The 19,812-nt window shown below is 42.9% G+C and overlaps 1 protein-coding gene across 8 annotated transcripts in view; it reads right to left on the bottom strand.

Annotated features, from left to right (window-relative positions):
- PMFBP1 (polyamine modulated factor 1 binding protein 1) overlaps window positions 1–19,812 on the bottom strand; it is a 2,317,386-nt gene that overhangs the window by 1,353,587 nt on the left and 943,987 nt on the right. For 7 of the 8 annotated variants that reach the window (XM_078668626.1, XM_078668631.1, XM_078668625.1 and 4 more), the window contains 3 exons: window positions 2,216–2,299; window positions 727–894; window positions 197–439 (listed from right to left, as the gene is read on the bottom strand). In XM_078668626.1, coding sequence (XP_078524752.1) covers window positions 197–439; window positions 727–894; window positions 2,216–2,299 — 495 coding nt within the window. The remainder of the gene's footprint in view (window positions 1–196; window positions 440–726; window positions 895–2,215; window positions 2,300–19,812) is intronic. The other variant, XM_078668627.1, reaches the window with a different exon arrangement.

The raw sequence follows: 19,812 nt of genomic DNA, 5'->3' as shown, positions 1-19,812 counted from the left end.
ACTAATTCTGCAATACTAGAAATGTTTTTTTTTTTAAAATTACTACAATGTGGCGTAAAAAATTCTATAGTGATACCTAGAGTGCCCTGTCTTTCCTCGGTCTAAAATATAGGGAGTTGTTTGTGATCTCCCTAGGCTTACCCTTTAGGATTCCCACCAGTTTAATATAGCCTCCTACGCCTCATTTTCCTCCTACCTCCTCCTCCAATTCCTGTTGCAGTTGCTGAGAGAGCTCCAGATCAGCCCTCAGCCTCTCCACAGTGGATCTGCAATGCTGTAGCTCACCAAGGGAAGTTTGACGCTTCTCCTGGCAGCTATTCAGCTCCTGCTGCAAGTGGGCACTCTCATTCTTCAGTCGATCCAGATCAGCTTGGTGTGACTGCTGGCAGGATTCGAGCTCCTCCCTCAGCTGCTGCAGTAAAGCATCCTGCCTCTGACTCTGGGGCAAAAAAAAGTGTAAAAGGAAGAGATAACATATACCCTGATTAGAAGAGGTTCAGTAAACCCCAAAATCTGACCCCCTCCCCAGACTAAGGTATGTTATTGGGTTGTTGTTATACAATCCTTAGCACAACCACCCTTCATTTCCGGAACACAGCTGTGATAAAAAAAAACTGCTCGGCACATGGAGGTGTGTGCTTGACTGCACAGTGGAAGCTTAAAGCCATGGCAGTGGTGGAGATTTCTGCCACCCCTGCAACACCCCAAACCTTTAATAATGCTCACCTGGAAGAGGGAGATCTCCTTCTCATACTGCAGGCACTGAATCTGTTGTTCTGCCTCAGCCACAACTCTCTCCTTTTCAGTGCAAAGATCCTGCAAGCTGCTTAAGTCATCCTGCAAGTTCCTGATCTTACAGCCCAGGTTGCTCACCTCTCCACTGCTCTCTTCCAACTGAAAATCCACAGAAGAAAATTCAATATTTGTTAATGTCCTAGGAAGGCTCCTGATTAAGAGGTCTGTTCCAATGACAATGGGTTCTCTAGAACCCTTGATCCCTAATATTTATTGCTTTGAGTCATTTCAATGAAGAACTACAAACAATCAGTAAACCAATTTTAAGTGTTCTAAAACAGGCAAATTCTGGCATACTCTAACCTGTTGATATCATTCCTCCAGTTCAAGTATTGTGATAAGTATCTTTTCAAGATTTTACAACATTTTCAAACCAATTTGAGTACAGCACTCCCTAATGGTATGAAAAGCTTGGGACATGTACTAAAAGGTACTGGACATAATTGTGTTCAAGATAAAAGAACGTAATTTCGGTTTCACATAGAACGTCTTTAATGGGGCTCAAATCATCTATAATAGTTTGACATCTATTAGGAGATAAGAAGCAGGATTCAGAGATGCACTAGCATGCTAAAAAGTCTCTCCACCCCCCGCCCTCAAGTAAAGTCTGGTCAAACGTTCAGCCAGTTCATGTAGGTTTACAATCACCTTTATAGTGCTCAAAAATGTATGAAATGAGCTATTTTTGGCAGTGCTCGATATATCACGAATGTGTAAAACATTTTACAGAGTTGCTTTGGCAACATTGACTTTTATAAAGTAAGGCATAGATTGACAGAAAATTATAAAAATACTTGTGCATATGAAGCACTCACTTTCCACCTCAATATTCTAAAACTATGATCTTCCACTCTTTCCTTCCCAAGCTTATAATCGCTCCATAATTTCACATCCACCAGTCTGATCTCACCCACTATTCTGCACTGACTGTTTCAAGCTTTTGTTCCACTTCTTTTCCTGCATGCTTGATCTTGCTCTCCACTTGAGTGCCCAATCTTCCACTGTCCAATTCCTTCTTGTACTTCTCCGCTCCACTTCACTTCACCATTTGTCATTCTTTTAGTGCCATTACATCCAAAACCTACCTCTCGAGTCTTCACCTGATGTGTCCTCTATTGTGCATACAATATTTACTCTCAGAAGCCACAGTTTTTGAATGTGCCAGCATAAACTCTAGAAGATGAGCTCAAGCAGTCTGTTATGTAAAAAAGGATTGCCTGTGTGTATAATTTAGTATACACAGGGCATTCCTCATTTTCTTTGGACTGCGGCACTGGCCTATGGATCTCATTTTGTTTCTGGTTGATAGAAGGGTCACCAATATATCTTTACTCTACAAGGCATTAATCAGACTGTGATTTTAAAGGGGGAAGTAAACATAGATAGATTCACTCAGGGAACTCATCGGAACAGTACAAACCTTTATTCTGCCTTCTTTCAAGTCCTCCTCCACAGCAGTTAGATCGCCTTGGATTTTAAAAATAATTTGATCACGATTGGTCACCTGGAAAAGTACACTGTGTTAAAATGACAACATATATGAACTTGGGTATGTCAGCTGAAAAATACCAGTATGAAGGCAGGAGAGGTCTCAAAATATACAATAAAATTCTATGAATCACGGAGGTGGATCAGAAAAGGAAAGGTGAATGTGGGGAGCAGCCAAACAGTTCAAATCCTATGCCAACGAGGAATAATTTATGTTTGTGGAACCAAAATAATTTATTTTGGATTCCTATGCACTAAGGGTTTGGAACTCTCCCCTAGCCAGATGTATCTGGCTCCTTCAATTCTCTGCCGTTCAAAGGAGCAGAATGCTAGCGTTTTCAAACAATTTTCCTTTCCCCTCCTCCATATCTCCACAGTGCTCCTCCCTTCTGAGGAACCCCCTCTTGTTGCAACAACTCACCAATGAAAAGCATATATTTATAAACAACATTTCCGAAATCCACATAAAGATCGGACACCGACAGAGGGGTAGCATTGCCATTCAGTCTTGTTTATTCAGTAACTTCGCTATGTATGTATGTATGTATGTATATATATATATATATATATATATATATATATATATATATATATATGTATGTATGTGTGTATATATATATATATATATATATATATATATATATTATATATATATATATATATATATATATATATATATATATATATATATATACATATACCACGTGACTCCTCTTCGAATTTCTCGGCGTCTCAGACCCAGCACGGCCTCGCACAAACGCCAGCAAACAAAGGGAGACGGACCACAGTATTTCAGCATCAGCAAGATTTTATTAGATGCACAGAGCAGCTACGCGTTTCTGGCAAGTTATGCCCTTGATCACGCCGCAATATGCATGCAAGACAAAATGCTATTTTTAAATGCAGATTTACAAGGAAACACCCCTCACAGTGACGTAATGTGTCATGTGACATGAATTAAAAGTGAAAAGAGAAAACATACTGCCACTGGTAGTTCCATAGATCACAAACTGGCCTCAATATATATTACCGGATAAATCCAGAATAGTTGTTTATAAACTGTAATGTGGAAATATACAACCTAACTCCAAATATAGGTCAAGCTGTAAACCTAAATCTGACTGTATAAATACAGGGTTAGTATAAAACGTATTCGTAGTAAACACATACAGTATAATAAACAAAATGCCTGTATGATCACAAATCAGTGGCAGACAGTAAAGTGCTATGTGAGAGTGAAATAAAGTGCAAATAGCAAGGGAAGAAAGTACATGGAAGCGAGAAAGACATATGTGAGTACAATACCATTTCTCGTGTACCAAGGCCAATATATAATGGCATAATGAAATTTCACAGATCCCTGGAAGTATTTCAATATACACAATTTCTATGGACATAATTGGTCACTCCACAATAAATAGTATAAAATAGTAATCAAAAGGTGTTTAAAACCCGATAAAAATACCTAAAACTCCATTCAATCATATATATACACATATATACAACTATACATACGCATATATACAGAGTAGATGAAGTCTATCAAAAATCCAATATTATAAACTTTCAACTACCGCCCAAACATAGTAGAAAAATGGAAAAATAGAAATATATATAGATAAGTATATAAAAATTCCATATATCATTATCCATAAATAATTACATATACAACAATGATTAAATTACAGACAGAATTATTCCTTATATGTAGGGATGTATACAAATGGACAAGTCCAATAAATAGTCGAGAAATTTCATCAAAAAAGAGTGAATCAAAACATAGATGATCCAGATAGTGACATATATGAACAATGCGAAATGAGGCAGCTACTAGGTCCGGTCTCGACCTCAAAATAGGGAACCTAACTAAGAGGGAGTAAATGTAGTGAGCCGGACACTAGAACCCATCAGGAGCCATAATTATATAGAGATCAACTGGAGGAAGATTTTACAAAAAATTATGCATTTCATCAATATTGTTCAATCCATTAGGCCAACGAGTATCGAGTTCTAAAATCATCTTGGTTTCCAACTGCCTTAATAGTGACTCTCTGTCCCCGCCTCTCTTGAGGGGTGGTATTGCTCCAATCACAAAATATTTCAAGCAAGAGAGGTCATTGTTGTGAGCTCTTTTGAAGTGACGAGCTACGGGGTAGGCCGGGTCACTATGAAGTATGGCGCGTAGATGTTGTAGGATCCTGACGTGTACCTGGAGTTTGGTACTACCAACATATCTCAACCCACAGGTACACGTCAGGACATACACAGCAAAGTCTGTCTTACAATTGAAATTGCCAGTAATGGTTTTAGGTTCTGCATCAAAGGGAGTTGAATAATGCAGAGTGTTTACACCAAACCTACATGCGCGGCAACTGGTACATTTAAAGAAACCTTTCGAGGGTTTTAACCAAGGAGTTTTAGACTTTGATTCAGGGGCTGCCTTATCTAAAGCTGAGCCCATACTTCTGGCCCGTCTAAAGGTAATGGTTGGATTGGCAGGCAGCCTAGTGTTCAAAATGTGATCACTGAGAACAATGGGCCAATTCTTCCTCAATATGGCCTTTAATTTCCTGTCTGTCCTCACTACTAAAGGCAGTAATCATTCTAGGACTGTCTTCATGAATTTCTGAGATCCTTCCCTGATCAAGTTCTAATTCACACTCGGGAAAAAGACTTTGTCTAGACCTGATTTTGGATTTCTCAACTGCTTTGTTCAAAATAGTATCAGAATACCCTCTGACTCGTAAACGCGCCAACAACTCTGATAGGCAACGCTCATAATCAGTGGGAGAACTGCAGATTCTTTTAAGCCTGAGAATCTCACCGTACGGAATTCCCATGATGGTATGTTTGGGGTGCATGCTAGTTGCGTGAAGGGTCATATTTCCTGCGGTGGATTGTCTGTGTAATGTAGTATTAAGTTTAGAGTTAGCTACATACACCTCTACATCCAAGAACTGCATCCTATGTTGATCGATATGTGCTGTGAAGTTCAAATTCATTGAATTGTTGTTCATACTTTCAATGAATAGTAGTGCATCATCCTTAGACCCCCTCCACACCATGAATATGTCATCTATATACCTTAAATAACATTCAACATGACTACTCATCACAGTGGGGTGTAGTGCGGCGAGGACCTGCTCCTCCCACCAGCCAACGTGCAAGCACGCATAGCTGGGGGAGAAACAGGCCCCCATCGCAACCCCCCTCAGCTGTCTATAGAGGTCTTTGCCAAAGGTAAAGAAATTATTGTGCAGACACCATTTAATGAGTCCCAAAATAACTTTGTTGTGCTCATAAAATGCTATAGGTTTCTTGTCCAAATAATATTGGATAGCATTGAGACCTTGTATGTGGTCAATACTGGTATACAACGCTTCAACGTCTAGTGAAATCAACCACATACTGTCTTCCCATTTAATGTTGGCAATTTTGAGCAAAAAGTCACTGGTGTCACGTACATAACTCGAAAGGCTTTTTACAATATCCTGGAGAAAAAAGTGAATGTATTGGCCAACCTTTTCGCCCACGCTTTTAATGGCGGAGACGATGGGCCTGCCTGGCACAGGAACAACTCCCTTATGCACCTTTGGAATCAGGTAAAGTGAAGGCATAATAGGGAATTCTGTGTGCATAAACTTGTATTCCTCCGAAGAAATAAGTCCCTCTCTTTTCCATTGAGCCAACATGTGTTGTAGCTCAGCTTTGGCATTAGAATATTCCTTCGGAGTGGTAATTTTGTAGCAGAGGGGGTCATTGAGTTGACGTTTGGCCTCTTTTATATATTCATGCTTTGGCCAAATAACCAGGTTACCCCCTTTGTCTGATTTCTTCACTACTATTTCATGATTTTCACCAAGTTTTTTTATCAACTTCACGTATTCTCTTTTCATATGTGTGACTTTCTTTTTCGTTTTGGAATTAGTCTGTCTGTATAATTTTTTAATGTCATTGGTGACACAGTCATGGAAGACATCGATGGCATCTTTGGGCATCAATGGTACATATTTGGATTTACTTTTAAACTGACTTAGCCCCGCTCCTTTTTGTAATACTGAGATCTTGCTTAAACGTGCTTGTGTAGAAGCATCGGGGTCAGCCTGGGGATCATAGGTGGAAGTGTTCAAATCGTTGACATCTAGGAATGTATGCACATCTGAAGCTAATAGGACGCTGATATTGTCATTATTAGATCCATCTGATATGTGGTTGGTATTGGGAGGTTCTTTGCTGGCTTTGAGTGCAAAATGCTTTTTTAATTTCAGCTTTCTTATATACAAAAATAAATCAACTCTGGTCATAGCATAGTTAAAGCTCTGAACAAGACAAAAATTCAGGCCCAGACATAATAATTGCTGTTCCGCCTTTGTTAGTATGGACCAGAAGATCCTCAACCAAGGCTGCTCTAGCCGAGCTGCACTGGCTTCCCTTGAAGCAACGTATTGCCTTCAAGTCTCTTTGCTTGGTCTTTAAGGCATTACATGGGCTAGGACCTATCCCTTTACAACGGATGTTTACCTGGTATACACCAACCAGAGCTCTTCGATCCACCACCGCTCGACTTGTAACAGTACCCAGATTCATGAGAGCCAGGATCGGGGGAAGATCATTCCGAGTGGCGGCTGCAAAGCTCTGGAACAGTCTGCCCGCCGACATCCACCATACTTCACAGCTCCTGCCTTTTCGAAAACTAATAAAGACTTGGCTTTTTCCCTAGAGTCCCTCCGTCACTACTAAACAATCTTCTACTATTTCTATCTTAGGAGTAGCCACCCTAGCGCCAGGATGCCTGCCAGGCGACAGCTGCGCTCTATAAATGTTTTAAATAAATAAATAAATAATATTGGAGAGATTTATTATAGTATTATCATTTAGCGGCGCTTCACCCATGTATTTTTCTTTTTGTTCTGTGTTTGGGCAGTGTTGTTGCCGCTTGCGGCGCCTTTCTTTTCTCCGCTTGTTCCTTTTTTGTTTGTTTGCAAAGATTGCTGCCTTGGCCTCAAAGTCTGTAATCTTTCCTCCACAATGAAATCCATTTCCTGCTGCAGGCTGAGTTTTGTTAGTCCAACTAAGTTTAAATCCGAATTCACTGAGGATGAAGAGATCAGGTTTTCACTGGAATCACTCCTCCCTGAGCCTGTATCTGAATCCAGGCTAATTGTTTCAATTGATCCATCATTGCCCGCATCAGCAGGTGAACTTCCAGCTTGCGCATTATTTTTATGCATGATGCCGTCTGAGCTGGTGCTTGGTATGGCGGTGGCAGTGGCATCAGTGATAACTTTATTTTTGCTGAAGGCTTGTCTCTTAGCTGAGTCATATTTTCTAGAGAATGTGAACATTTTACCATCACGATAGTCATTAGCATCACGAGTGAATTTGATTGCCTTGCGAGTTTTGATTTTATCTTCATGTTTTCTTACCCGCTCACTCATAATGTCTGATAGTTTTTTTATCTCTTCAGCATCAGTATAAGTCAATAGCTCAGTTTCAATGAGTTTGATTTCATCTAACAATCTTCTCCGATCTTTTGCCGCATATTTAATTAAGATGCAGACTAGGTTCATTGAAGCCGCCAAGTTGCTCTCCCCCCACTCTTGCAACATAGCAGGATCGGGTCTTTCAAAACTCGGGGCTAAAAGAATGCACAGGCCGCGAGGAACACGACCTACTTGCTCGTACTTGCTCAATGATTTGTGCTCCCACCACTTAGTGCATTCCATTTTTTGTAATTTTTCCAATTCCTTAAAAATCATTTTTAGATTTCTAGTTTGAATATTCTGAGTTAATTCAGTGGGCGTTTTGGTATTGCTGCTATCACTCGGCAAGCCGTTAAATAAATCAACTGCAGCTTCTTTTCGCAACCTGTCTAGTTCATCAGACATGTTGTTTTCCTCTGTGCAAAATAGTAACTTAAATGATAATTGCGCGATTACTTCTTGGTTGGGTTCCGTTTTCCAAGTCTCGCAAAGCAATTATATCGCTGATTAAACTTCCCCACCTGGAACAAAGCTCCGTCACTCACCGAAAACAGCAAACGGCAGGATCCGCTTGGTGTGCGGCGTCCGCCGACACGAGCCCCCACCGCAGTTCAACCACCGAAGTGTTCCGGTCTCGTTTCTCGCAATCCAGGGGGTAGCCGCCAAAATTCCCAAAGGGACATTCGTAGCAAAGGCAGATTTGAAGGCAGCTTCCACTTAGCGGGGAAGGGGTCCGTTACGGAGACAAATCAACCTCCGTTGAACATACACCACGTGACTCCTCTTCGGATTTCTCGGCGTCTCAGACCCAGCACGGCCTCGCACAAACGCCAGCAAACAAAGGGAGACGGACCACAGTATTTCAGCATCAGCAGGATTTTATTAGATGCACAGAGCAGCTACGCGTTTCTGGCAAGTTATGCCCTTGATCACGCCGCAACATGCATGCAAGACAAAATGCTATTTTTAAATGCAGATTTACAAGGAAACACCCCTCACAGTGACGTAATGTGTCATGTGACATGAATTAAAAGTGAAAAGAGAAGACATACTGCCACTGGTAGTTCCATAGATCACAAACTGGACTCAATATATATTACAGGATAAATCCAGAATAGTTGTTTATAAACTGTAATGTGGAAATATACAACCTAACTCCAAATATAGGTCAAGCTGTAAACCTATATATATATATATATATATATATATATATATATATATATATATATATATATATATATATGTATATATATATATATATATATATATATATATATATATATCACCACACTTCTCCAAAAAAAAGAGCAGATGCCGCATTAGGGGATATCACGGAGGCATCTTTATTCAGCAATACACTAATTGGCGAATGCATTTCGGCATGAGTTAAGCCTTCTTCAGCGCCTAGTGTGTTTCAGGAGGTTTATAAACATGTCCTGCCGCACACCGATAGGTTGTATTTCACTCCGTCCCCAAAGCTGATGCCTTGGCTCACCTGATGCGTAGAAACTACAGGTCTCAGAATGCGGTTTGATAACATGGTGAGTAGTGCGGGGGTAATCTGCTGCTTGTGCTGGCTGATGGGCATCAGGATGTCACTCACACCGATGTCCTGCGTGCCGCCCGAACTCCGGTGCCTCCTTGAATCCCCAGACCGCATCAACCTCTGAGGCACATGCATCCAAATGGCGGGGGTAAATCCGGCAATCCAGCTCGCCCAACGCGGAGCACAATCTCTCCGACACCGCTCTATCTTCTCCCGACCTCATGGGTGGGCCTGGCAACATCCAGTCCCCTGGAAATGCAAAGAGTCCGCCACAGCAGATGCCAGCAAGTCCCAGGCCAGCTTAGCTATGCGGGGGCCTCTGGATCGCGTCACTGGCTCATGCGCTCAATATCTCACCACACTCCTCCAAAGAAAGAGCAGAGGCCTCATTAGGGGATATCACGGAGGCATCTTTATTCAGCAATACACTAATTGGCGAATGTATTTCGGCATGAGTTAAGCCTTCTTCAGCGCCTAGTGTGTTTCAGGAGGTTTATAAACATGTCCTGCCGCACACGATAGGTTGTAATTCACTCTGCCCCTAAAGCTGATGCCTTGGCTCACCTGCCGCTGAACACCTGATGCGTAGAAACTACAGGTCCCAGAATGTATATTTTAATTACATGCATTGATGGATTCAGATGTTAGACACTTTTTTGGAAACACTTGTGCATGAAAGGATGATGATTAATAGCAGACATAGGCCTCTACCCCCAAACTTCTAAGGTTTCTCTTTCAGTTTCCCCTCATTTAATTTACAATAATCTGACCTAAATGGATGGCTGTATAAATAGCATTATACTCCTGCCTTTTATAGGCCCTCACCTACAGTTAAGGCCTATCATTCAGAGAGGGCATTAGACTCACCTAAAGTTAAGGCCTGTAATACAGTAAATGAAAATGGAGGGGCGGGAGCAACAAACATGCATACCTCCTCTGAATCAATAGGATTACAGTCTTATTGTCATATTTTGTGGTTTACCACTTAGGCTCCCATTCTGAGTAGTCTGGTAATCCCAATTGAGACATTAACTGGTGTGCCCGGATAGACTGGGATCACAAGTGATGCAGAAACACCACAGCCCATTACCCTATCGTCCAAAATCTTAGCAGCAAAAAGCATCCAAAATGTTCCAGCCAGAAATTGGCAGAAATGAGGAATAACCCAAGGAAGTATCATCAGTGTCCATGATTGGACCCCATATTTGAAAATCCAGCTTTTCAAAGGACATGTGACGCCCCAGTGAACTTTTAATGGCAGCCTTACTGTTATTTCATGTATGTGTATGTAAAACAGCTAATACAGTGAAATTCTAGCTGTGCAACAGCTGACCAAAATGCAAGCGAAGGGGGCCAATGAGTCACTTACATTGAGGAGCGGATCTCCTTACTTGCTATCAGCTAGCTAGTTGTGGTTGGTTACTTACTTTTGGACAATATCATACCCTACTCGATGTCGTCATCGCTCTTATGTCCTTCCTTCCATCATTTTTGTAAAGCGCTCTGATATCCTTCGGGATCTTGTTCGCCCTATATAAAACTTTATAAATAAAATAAATAAACATGCCCATTCAATGTTAAAAAAAGAAAAAAGGTTCTGTTGTGAGGTATACCAAATAAACCAATGTTCTATATAGAAACGTGGTGCATCAAGCTCCAAGCTCTCTGGGGTAGTGTGGGTGATGAGGAGGGTTGGGTCACCTGGAGCAGGGCAGGGGGCAATCATCCTATTCACAGAAGCCCCTGTGCTGGGTCTGAACCAGGTACCCAGTAGGACATCTGTAAGGGCCTCATTGAAAGAAAGCAAGGGTTCCAGAAGATGAGACACCTGGCTGCAAGACCTCCGCAAAATATTTGTCTTGATCGCCACCAAAGTGAGCTGATGGTCCAGGACCTCAGCTGCCCTTCGCACCATAGCAAATAAAGCTCCCTCCTCTGTAGCCACAGAAGGGGGAGAAAGTGTCCACTACACTGGCCCAACTCCTCACACCAGTCCATGTCATGATAAGGCTGGTCATCTAAAGGGTCCAGCGAACCCTCCCATTCTTTTTCCACTCCTAGCCCTTCAGAATAGGGCTCAGGAAACGATGTAGGACCTGGAGGTTCTGTCGGCGCTGGTATCGACGTCGGTCAACACAGTACCAGCTCCATGTCGTCTGGAATCAGAATGGCACCCGCACCGTCGTGGGAACAAAAGCGGCAGCGGGAGCACTGGGGTCGGGGAAGGTTGCAATGGCAAAACCGGATCCATTCCTGGATCCGATGGGGGGGTCGGGGGGGGGGGGGGGGGGTTGGTGGTGGGTGTTAGTGGACATGGGTGCCAGGGCCGGGTGTCAAACTTTAGCTCAGAAGAACGTGGCCAGAGTCATGGAACATTGGGGTGCCAAATACAAAGAATGCTTACTCTTGATCCTACCTCAAGGCTCTTTAATCCACCACCAGGCACTCTCTACCTTTATATCTCACTTGTGGAGGTTCCTTTTCATCCTGTGGCGCTGTGCTGATGACAGAGCGGTTCCGTCATGGCCCCGCCCGCTCAATAGAACGCGACGCAGGCGCGTCGGGCGGGCCATGACGGAACCGCTCCATCATCAGCACAGCGCCACCGCGGCTGATGACGGAGCGGTTCCGTCATCAGCACGGAAAAGGTTAAAGCAAGCAGCAAGTGTCCCACGCGGATAATGCTCTCTGTTCCAAACACAATGAAGAGGGCAGAATATTGCCAGCTAGTTTTATTTCCAGGCAGTGTGGCTTGCACACTTTTAATTTGCTCTTCATTGTGTTGTGCCTTTGCAGAAAACTTCGTCCTGCACCTGCGCATTCCCAGCCTGCCTCGCCCCAGCTTAGCTACGGGAGCCTGGTGGCAGGCCTCAAACACAATTATTCAATCTGCATCAGTAAAACTGACTAAACACATGACTATCTTCGTAACAAACAGCCATGCTGACATCACTAACGTGAAGATGCTGTGCCAATATGCCTGGACCCAGGTGAGTTACCTGTGAAGACATATCAGGCAGCCACCCTGGAGGAGAGGTACATTTATTTTTAACAATTATCAGTCCAGCTACCCCTGGAAGAATTTTTTTTATAGCCCTGTGAAATAAGTGCCGGTGCTGAGCACCGGAAACCACAGTCTCAAATTAAACACTGTAAGCGCTGGGCCGCAAACAACTTTAGGGACTGCTCCCTCAAAGCTTTCAGAGCCACGGCCCAGCAGTCGAAGCATGACTTCAAGTTGTGGTCACGCTCCAGGCACCAGAAGCAAACCAGGTGTTGGTACGTCACAGACATGACATGGTGACAGGTGCCGCACGGTTTGAAACCACAAGTCTTATAAGACATGGTGGCAAAAAGCCTTCACACCAAAATGGGGGTCTACAAAATATCAAAAAAGCAAGTCAAAAAGTGACAGAGGGTAGCTCTCTTCACAGATCCGCGCTGGATGGCGCACATCGGAAAGAACTGACGTCGGCACCTCAAGATGGTGCCTTTAAAGGAAGATCAAGGCAGATTATATATTGGTGGGGATACACTTTTGTATAGATAATAGCTTGAGTGTCAGATTTATTACTGATAGTCTGGTGGTGTGCAGAAGGGGAGATATTCTTAGAGGGTAACCCTGTTCTACTGTAATATTATAAAACTTTATTTTTTGGATCACTAAAACCAGCTAAATTTACCCTAAATGTTGTACATGCTTATGTTTAATGTTTTTTTGAGCTACATTTGAGCTTCAAGGCGGCTGTACCTGCATTCGGAGACAAAACTGAAATGAGAGTTCAGACTAGAATTTAGATAAACAATATTTGTAAGATCTTCCAGCATCTGGAAATATACAGTGCCCAGTTACTTAGTCATACCTTGAGGTGTGGGCTGGAAAATGGAAACATTAAGCTTACTATTTTCAACTTTGACTTTCATTTATAAGCCTTATTTACTGATTTCCAAATGTAATTCTTGACACAGTGGCATTTTAGGAAAGGTGGTATGAATTTTAGCTATATGCCTCCCTCAAACATTAACTGTGGGTCCAAGGATCAGTCTCAACTTCGTCAGAGCTACATGTGCAGTCGAGGGTATGCTCCATAACTGATCATTGATAGTGCTGAGGAAGTTACGCTATGCATCACAGCAGGCATGTTGCTACGCAGCAATGGCTCCAGGACTCCCGGATCCGATCTCCAACCAGCTCCGTGTCTCAGGTGTTCGAGGAGCCCAACAGGCGGCAAGGCTATAGCTGCGGCGGCATCTGGCAGTGTGGTGTGGTGCAGAACACCCAGTCGATATCCACTTGGGAGCCTGGGCAAACACAACACACCTCAACGCAAGCTGGTCCGGACCCACCCACCAGTTCGGCCCGTTGAATTAGCCCTCAGTGTTTCCACAGTGTTCTCAGCCGGCAGAGAGGCCCAGAGAGACTCTGAGTGGCCCCATCTTTCAGTGGGCAGGAGGAATAAGCTGGTATCTGGGAGGAACACCAGATGAAGGATAAGTTACTTACCTGTAATCTTAGTTCTCTTCCAGGGGTATACAAACTTGAGTGACTTACCTGTAACTCTGGTTCTCCAGTATTGGTAGATTTCATAGATTCACATGCCCATCCCCGTCGCCGTAGTGGGAGTTCCACGGTGTACATATAAAAGCAGCGGATAATACTACGATAGGCTACAATGCAATAAACAGTCACTGCAATAGCCTATTCATTTTGGGGGGAAAAGGAACCAAACTTAAGTATCAGCCAATCAGGCGACGGCACCCTCTAGAACAATCCCAAGAGAGGCTAGGTTCCTCAGATTTTTAAGCACAAGTGTGAAACTTTATATCTTGAGGAAATAAGGGAAGCCGCTCAGGGGAGAAGAGTGGGTCGCATATCTATATATATAAAAACGAATGTATGTCTGTCTGTTTGTCCTTTATGCATTACTACACCATTCATCCGATCGGCATAAAACTTTGGGAAGTTGTTGAGTACACTCCAGTGAAGGTTTCTGGCATAACATTTTTTTAAATATCGGCCCCCCAGAGCCCTCAATCTTTCGAATACTGATATACGCACCAGACGGAAAAACAACAAATCGTGTATCCACAAGCACTCGAATAAATAAATAGAATTAAAACACTATTCATCCGATCGCCATGAAACTTTGAGAAGTTGTTGAGTACACTCCCGCGAAGGTTTCTGGCATAAAAATATTTTAAATATCGGCCCCCCAGGGCCCTCATAATCTTTAGAATACTGATGTACACATAAGACGGAAAAACAAAAAATTGTGTATCCAAAAGCACTCGAATAAATAAATAGAATTAAAACACGCATTCATCCGATCGCCAGGAAACTTTGGCAAGTTGTTGAGTACACTCCCGCAAAAGTTTCTGGCATAAAAAGTTTTTAAAAATCGGGCCCCAGGGCACTCGTAATCTTTCGAATACTGATGTACGCACCAGACGGAAAAACTAAAAATCGTGTATCCACAAGCACTCGAATTAATAAATAGAATTAAAACGACACTTTGAAATGTTTTCCATATTAAAATGAATAAGTTTCAATAAAAATGACACAATGTAAATTGAATGTTATCATAACGAGTTTCCTTGAATTTCCTTTCTTCGGAGATCGCAGCAACGCGCGACGGGTAAGCTAGTGTATCTATAAAAGATACAAATACTGGAGAACCGTAGTTACAGGGAAGTAACTAAGTTTCTTCTCCAGTATTGGATCTTTCATAGATTCACATGCTTGAATCAGAGTAGCTAGTAGTTGCATAGACAAACTTGTATAGACACAATACAATATATATATCTACCCTTAGAAGATGGTGGGTAACAATATACATGCATATACTGAAACATATAGTAGATATATTGTAGTTGTCGTCTTTCAGTATATATACCAAGTAGCATTAGAAAACAAAGTTGCATAACAAAATTATAACCTGGTAAAGACACATAATGCCGAAGGGAAAAACAGTTGTATTAGTAGAGGATTACCTTATTGAAATAGATTACTTAGAACCGTCTGTCACACTGCTGCTGCGCTGTCATTTGCAATATCCAGGCAATAATGCGGCGTAAAAGTATGAGCACTCTTCCATGTAGTGGCACCGCAAATCTTGTCCAATGGTACTCCAGCGAAGGAGCCTCAGAAGGGGAAAAAGCTCTTGTAGAATGTGCCTTGGCCTTGATCGTAAGCGGTTTACCCATTTTAGTATGACAGAGCTGAATAGCAGCAGCGATCCATAGTGAAATAGTTATTTTTGTGACAGCAGAACCCAGTCTTAGTGGCCCTTAAGAGAGTAGCAGTTGATACGTTTTGCGTAGCTGCTTGGATCTTTGCAAATAGAACTTAAGGCACCGTTTGACTTCCAAGGAGTGGAGAAATTTCTCCACGGGGGAAGGATGTGGGAAAAAAATACACAGAACAACAGGTTCATTAAGGTGAAACTGAGATGGAACCTTCAGGATGAATTTAAGATTTGTTCTCAGTAAAACATAGTCCTCTGTAAAGCGGAAGTAGGGCTCTCTTATGGTGAAGGCTTGAATTCCACTTACTCTCCTTGCAGAAGTAAGCGTGAGAAGTAATGCCATTTTCTAGGTGAGAAACTTGAGCTCAATTTTGTGAATTGGTTTAAACAGTGGTTTCATTAGTTGAGAGAGGACTACATTGAGGCGCACTTCAGACTAAGAAGGCCGAATGTGAGGAAAAGTCCTGAATAATCCCTTCATGAACTGCTTGATGACGCGAGAAGAGCACAGGGAAGAAGCGTTGGAAGTGAGTCTGTATCGGGAGAGGGCCGCGAGATGGACCCTTACTGACGCACATGCCAGACCTGACTTTGCCAGAGATAGGAGATGAGGCAAGATTTGTTCTGGAGACGAGAGAAGAGGGTGAGTGTTATTCCGAAGACACTAATAACAAAAAAGTTTCCATTTCAGTCTGTACGTTTTAGTAGTGGACGCGGCTCTAGCTCTGGACAATATATCTTTACAGTCTTGGGAAATGACTAAATCTTTGAACTCATTGAACTGGGGGCCAAGCATGAAACTGAAGAGAAGATGGGTGCGGTTGTGGGATTTGCTCCTTGCTGCAAATTAGCTGAGTCATTGTTACTGGCAGGCGACAGGGCTTGGATTGTGACAGCAGGAGTAGCTCCGTGAACCAATGCTGGCGGGGCCAACGAGGAGCAATGAGGATGAGCTGGCACGGTTCCCTTTTCATTTTCATCATAACCTTGGAAATGAGAGGGCATGGGAAAAGCGTATGCAAAGATCCCAGACCATCTTACAGAAAACGCATTCCCCCATGAGCCTCTCTGAGGTTCACTGCTGGCAAATAACCGGTATTTCTGGTTCCCTTGAAATGCAAATAGGTCTAAGTAGTGTGTTCACCATTTATGGAAGATTGAATCGAGAATCAACTGATCGAATTCCCACTCGAGATTTGTTTGACATAATCTGCTTAAGGTGTCAGCCAGGTTGTTATTTACTACTGGGCGAGGCTCCACCTGATGGTTATGTGATGCTGTAGTGCCCATTCCTAGATCCTTTGAGCTTTCAAAGATACGATTGGGGATCTTGTTCCTCCTAGCTTATTTAGATAATGCATACAGGTGGTATTGTCTGCATGAATGAGGACAGAGGATGCTCGTAACCTTATTTGGAGGTCCTGAAGATGCGCCCCTCCAGCCTTCCAATGACGCATCTGTGATCAGAACAAACTCTGGAAGAGGAGACAGGAATGTCAACTCCACTGAGAGATTTTTGGCGGACTGCCACCAAGGCAGTGCGCTTCTCATGACCAGGGTGATCCGAATAATATCCTTGAATGATCCTGTTATCTGAAGCCATTGTCTGTCCAATTGCTCCTGAAAAGGTCTCATCCTTAGATGTGTGTAAGGCACCATGAGGGTGGCAGAAGACATAATGCAGAGAAAGGATTTGAGGAGACAGACAGTCTCGAGGAACTGTCTTGTGGAGAGATTGTGAGCCAGAGATAGAATGCTGTTCTGTCTTTCTGTGGATACAAATGCCTTGTTTTGGAGGGTATCCAATATTACTCTGAGAAACGGTATGAGCTGTGAAGGTATGAGAACGGATTTTTGATAAGTGACTGTCAGTCCTAAAAAGCAGAGGAGCTGTAGGCAGAAGGAGATGGTCTCCGAGGCTTGATGAAGAGAATGAGCCTTTACTAACCAATCGTCGAGATATGGGAAGATCTGTAGGCCTTTTAATCATAGGTATTCTGCTACGGGAGCAAGACACTTGGTAAAAACCAGAGGAGGTGACCAGAGGCCGAAGGGAAGCACTTTTAATTGATAGTGCACACCTGCCACAATGAAACGGAGAAATTTTCGATTCTTGGGATGGATAGGGATATGGAAATATGCATCCTGTAAATCTACGCTGGCCAGAAAATCCAAATGGTTTAGAAGCGGTAATATCTCATGAAGAGTTACCATGCAGAAGGACTTTTTATGCATGTATTTGTTGAGTTTTCTGAGGTCCAGAATGAGACGCCATTCTCCCGACTTCTTCCTTACCAGGAAAAAACAGGAGTTAAAGCACCTTCCTCCCCGAGAGCTTGGCACACATTTTATTGCTCCTTTCTGAAGCATGATAAATGTCTCCATCTTTAGCAATTGAAGATAGGGTGGTATTGATTTTTGAGGCAGACAAGGAGGTGGTGCTGTGACAAACTCTAGGGTATGACCATATTTTATTATATCCAGGACCCATTTGTCTGTGGTTATTTTCTGCCACTGACTTAGATAACGAGAGAGAGAGAAATTTTCTTGGATGAAGTAACCGTGGGAAGAGCAGCACCTAGAAATGAAGAGGGTGCTCTGCCATGTGCTCCACGAAAGTTTTTTTTTATGTATTGGACCGTGCCTTAGCTGTGTCACTGTCAGTCTTAATGGTCTGTAAGGCATCATCAATATGTTTGCCAAAAAGCGACTCACCATCAAACGGCATGTCCAATATTTTGCTTTGCACCTCAGGGGAGAACGATGTTGCTTTCAGCCAACCCTGACGCCTGAGGACAGCTGCCCCAGCGAGCTGACGAAAGGCTAGTGAAGCCACATACATAGAAGCATCTATAATTTTCGAAGCAGATCTTTACCCCTCAAGAAAAATCTTTCTTGCTTCTAGTCTTTTATCACCCGCAAGGAGGTCCGTGTAAGGAGCGATATCGTACCACATCAATCTTGCTAATATCGCTACAGCATCAGCCGCTTGTCAAATAGTACCTGAAGTGGATGTAAATCTCTTGTCAATATTATCAAGGCACCTTCCCTCCTTGTCAGGTGGTGCTGTAATAGACGCAAAAGGATTTCTTGATCTCTATAGGGCAGCCTGTGAGATAACGGAATCTGGCTTAGGATGTCCTACCAGACAAGCTGGGGCATCATAAGGAGCTATATATTTTGTCAATCCTGAGCAAGACCGGGATAAACGAGGCAGGTGTTTTTATTACCTTCATGCCCTCCTTCCAGATGTGATATATAATGTGATCTATAATGGGTATTGTTCTCAGTCTTTTTATACAGATCCTTATAATCATAAAGAAAACCGTCAGACTGCTTGACTGTCATTGACAACTGAAAACGAGAAGCAGCCCTCTCCATTAGAGCGTAGAAGCCACCAATGTCTTCTGGCGGAGAATTTGTAGTTTGAGGAGATGGAGAAACAGGCGTTGAAATAACATAGTCCTCCCATTCATTACCTATTTGCCCTTCTTTCTGAGGTTGACTCTCCACAATTTCTCTGTCATCAGAAGTATCATGTTGTTATGATGGCAAAACAGAATCCGTCACAGGAGAAGCTGGAGAAAAAGGCTCAGACCTACGTGGAGGAGAAGCCAGTGGTGAAGGTGCAGGTGGTGGCGGTAGAGGAGGTGGAGGAGCAGTTGATGAAGGAAAATGAGTGCGGTCATGTAGCATGTCTTGTAGATCTTAAACTAAAGCCACAGGAAGGTGGACAATGGGCTCATCAACAGGCTTTATGTATTGTATTTTTCCATATGGAGGGTGATATTCATGCTGATAGTAATTTTCATAGTTATCCTCATCATCATCCTGATATTTAACACGAAGCTGCGAGGGACTGAGCAGGACAAAACATTCCAACATCACCAGATTCCTCCAAAAATGTTGAAGGTGGTAAAGGTAAGACCACTGCAGGAATCTTGAAAAAACGCCTCGTCGACGGATATACAGGCGTTAGTTGCAACGTCGATAGTCACTTAAAGCCAGGCTTGGGATACAGCGTTGTCAGCTTAGTTGACGGCAGCGGTGTCTGTGCCGTCAACGAGGGCATGATAGGAGCAGATGAAGAAATCGTTGTCACTATTATAGAAAATGCCATAGCGGTCGTCGTTGACGCAGTCGTAGACGAGGAGGAGGTCGTCGACGGAACCAAAGTCGTCAGCAGAGTTGGAACCCTCATTATTGCTGGAAGCATCGTTGGTGGGGCTGTTGTCGATAGTGTAGTTGTATCCGT

Source organism: Lissotriton helveticus, chromosome 12 (genome assembly GCF_964261635.1).
Source record: "Lissotriton helveticus chromosome 12, aLisHel1.1, whole genome shotgun sequence".
Classification (NCBI taxonomy): Eukaryota; Metazoa; Chordata; class Amphibia; order Caudata; family Salamandridae; genus Lissotriton; species Lissotriton helveticus.
This window is presented reverse-complemented; position numbering and strand designations above follow the sequence as displayed.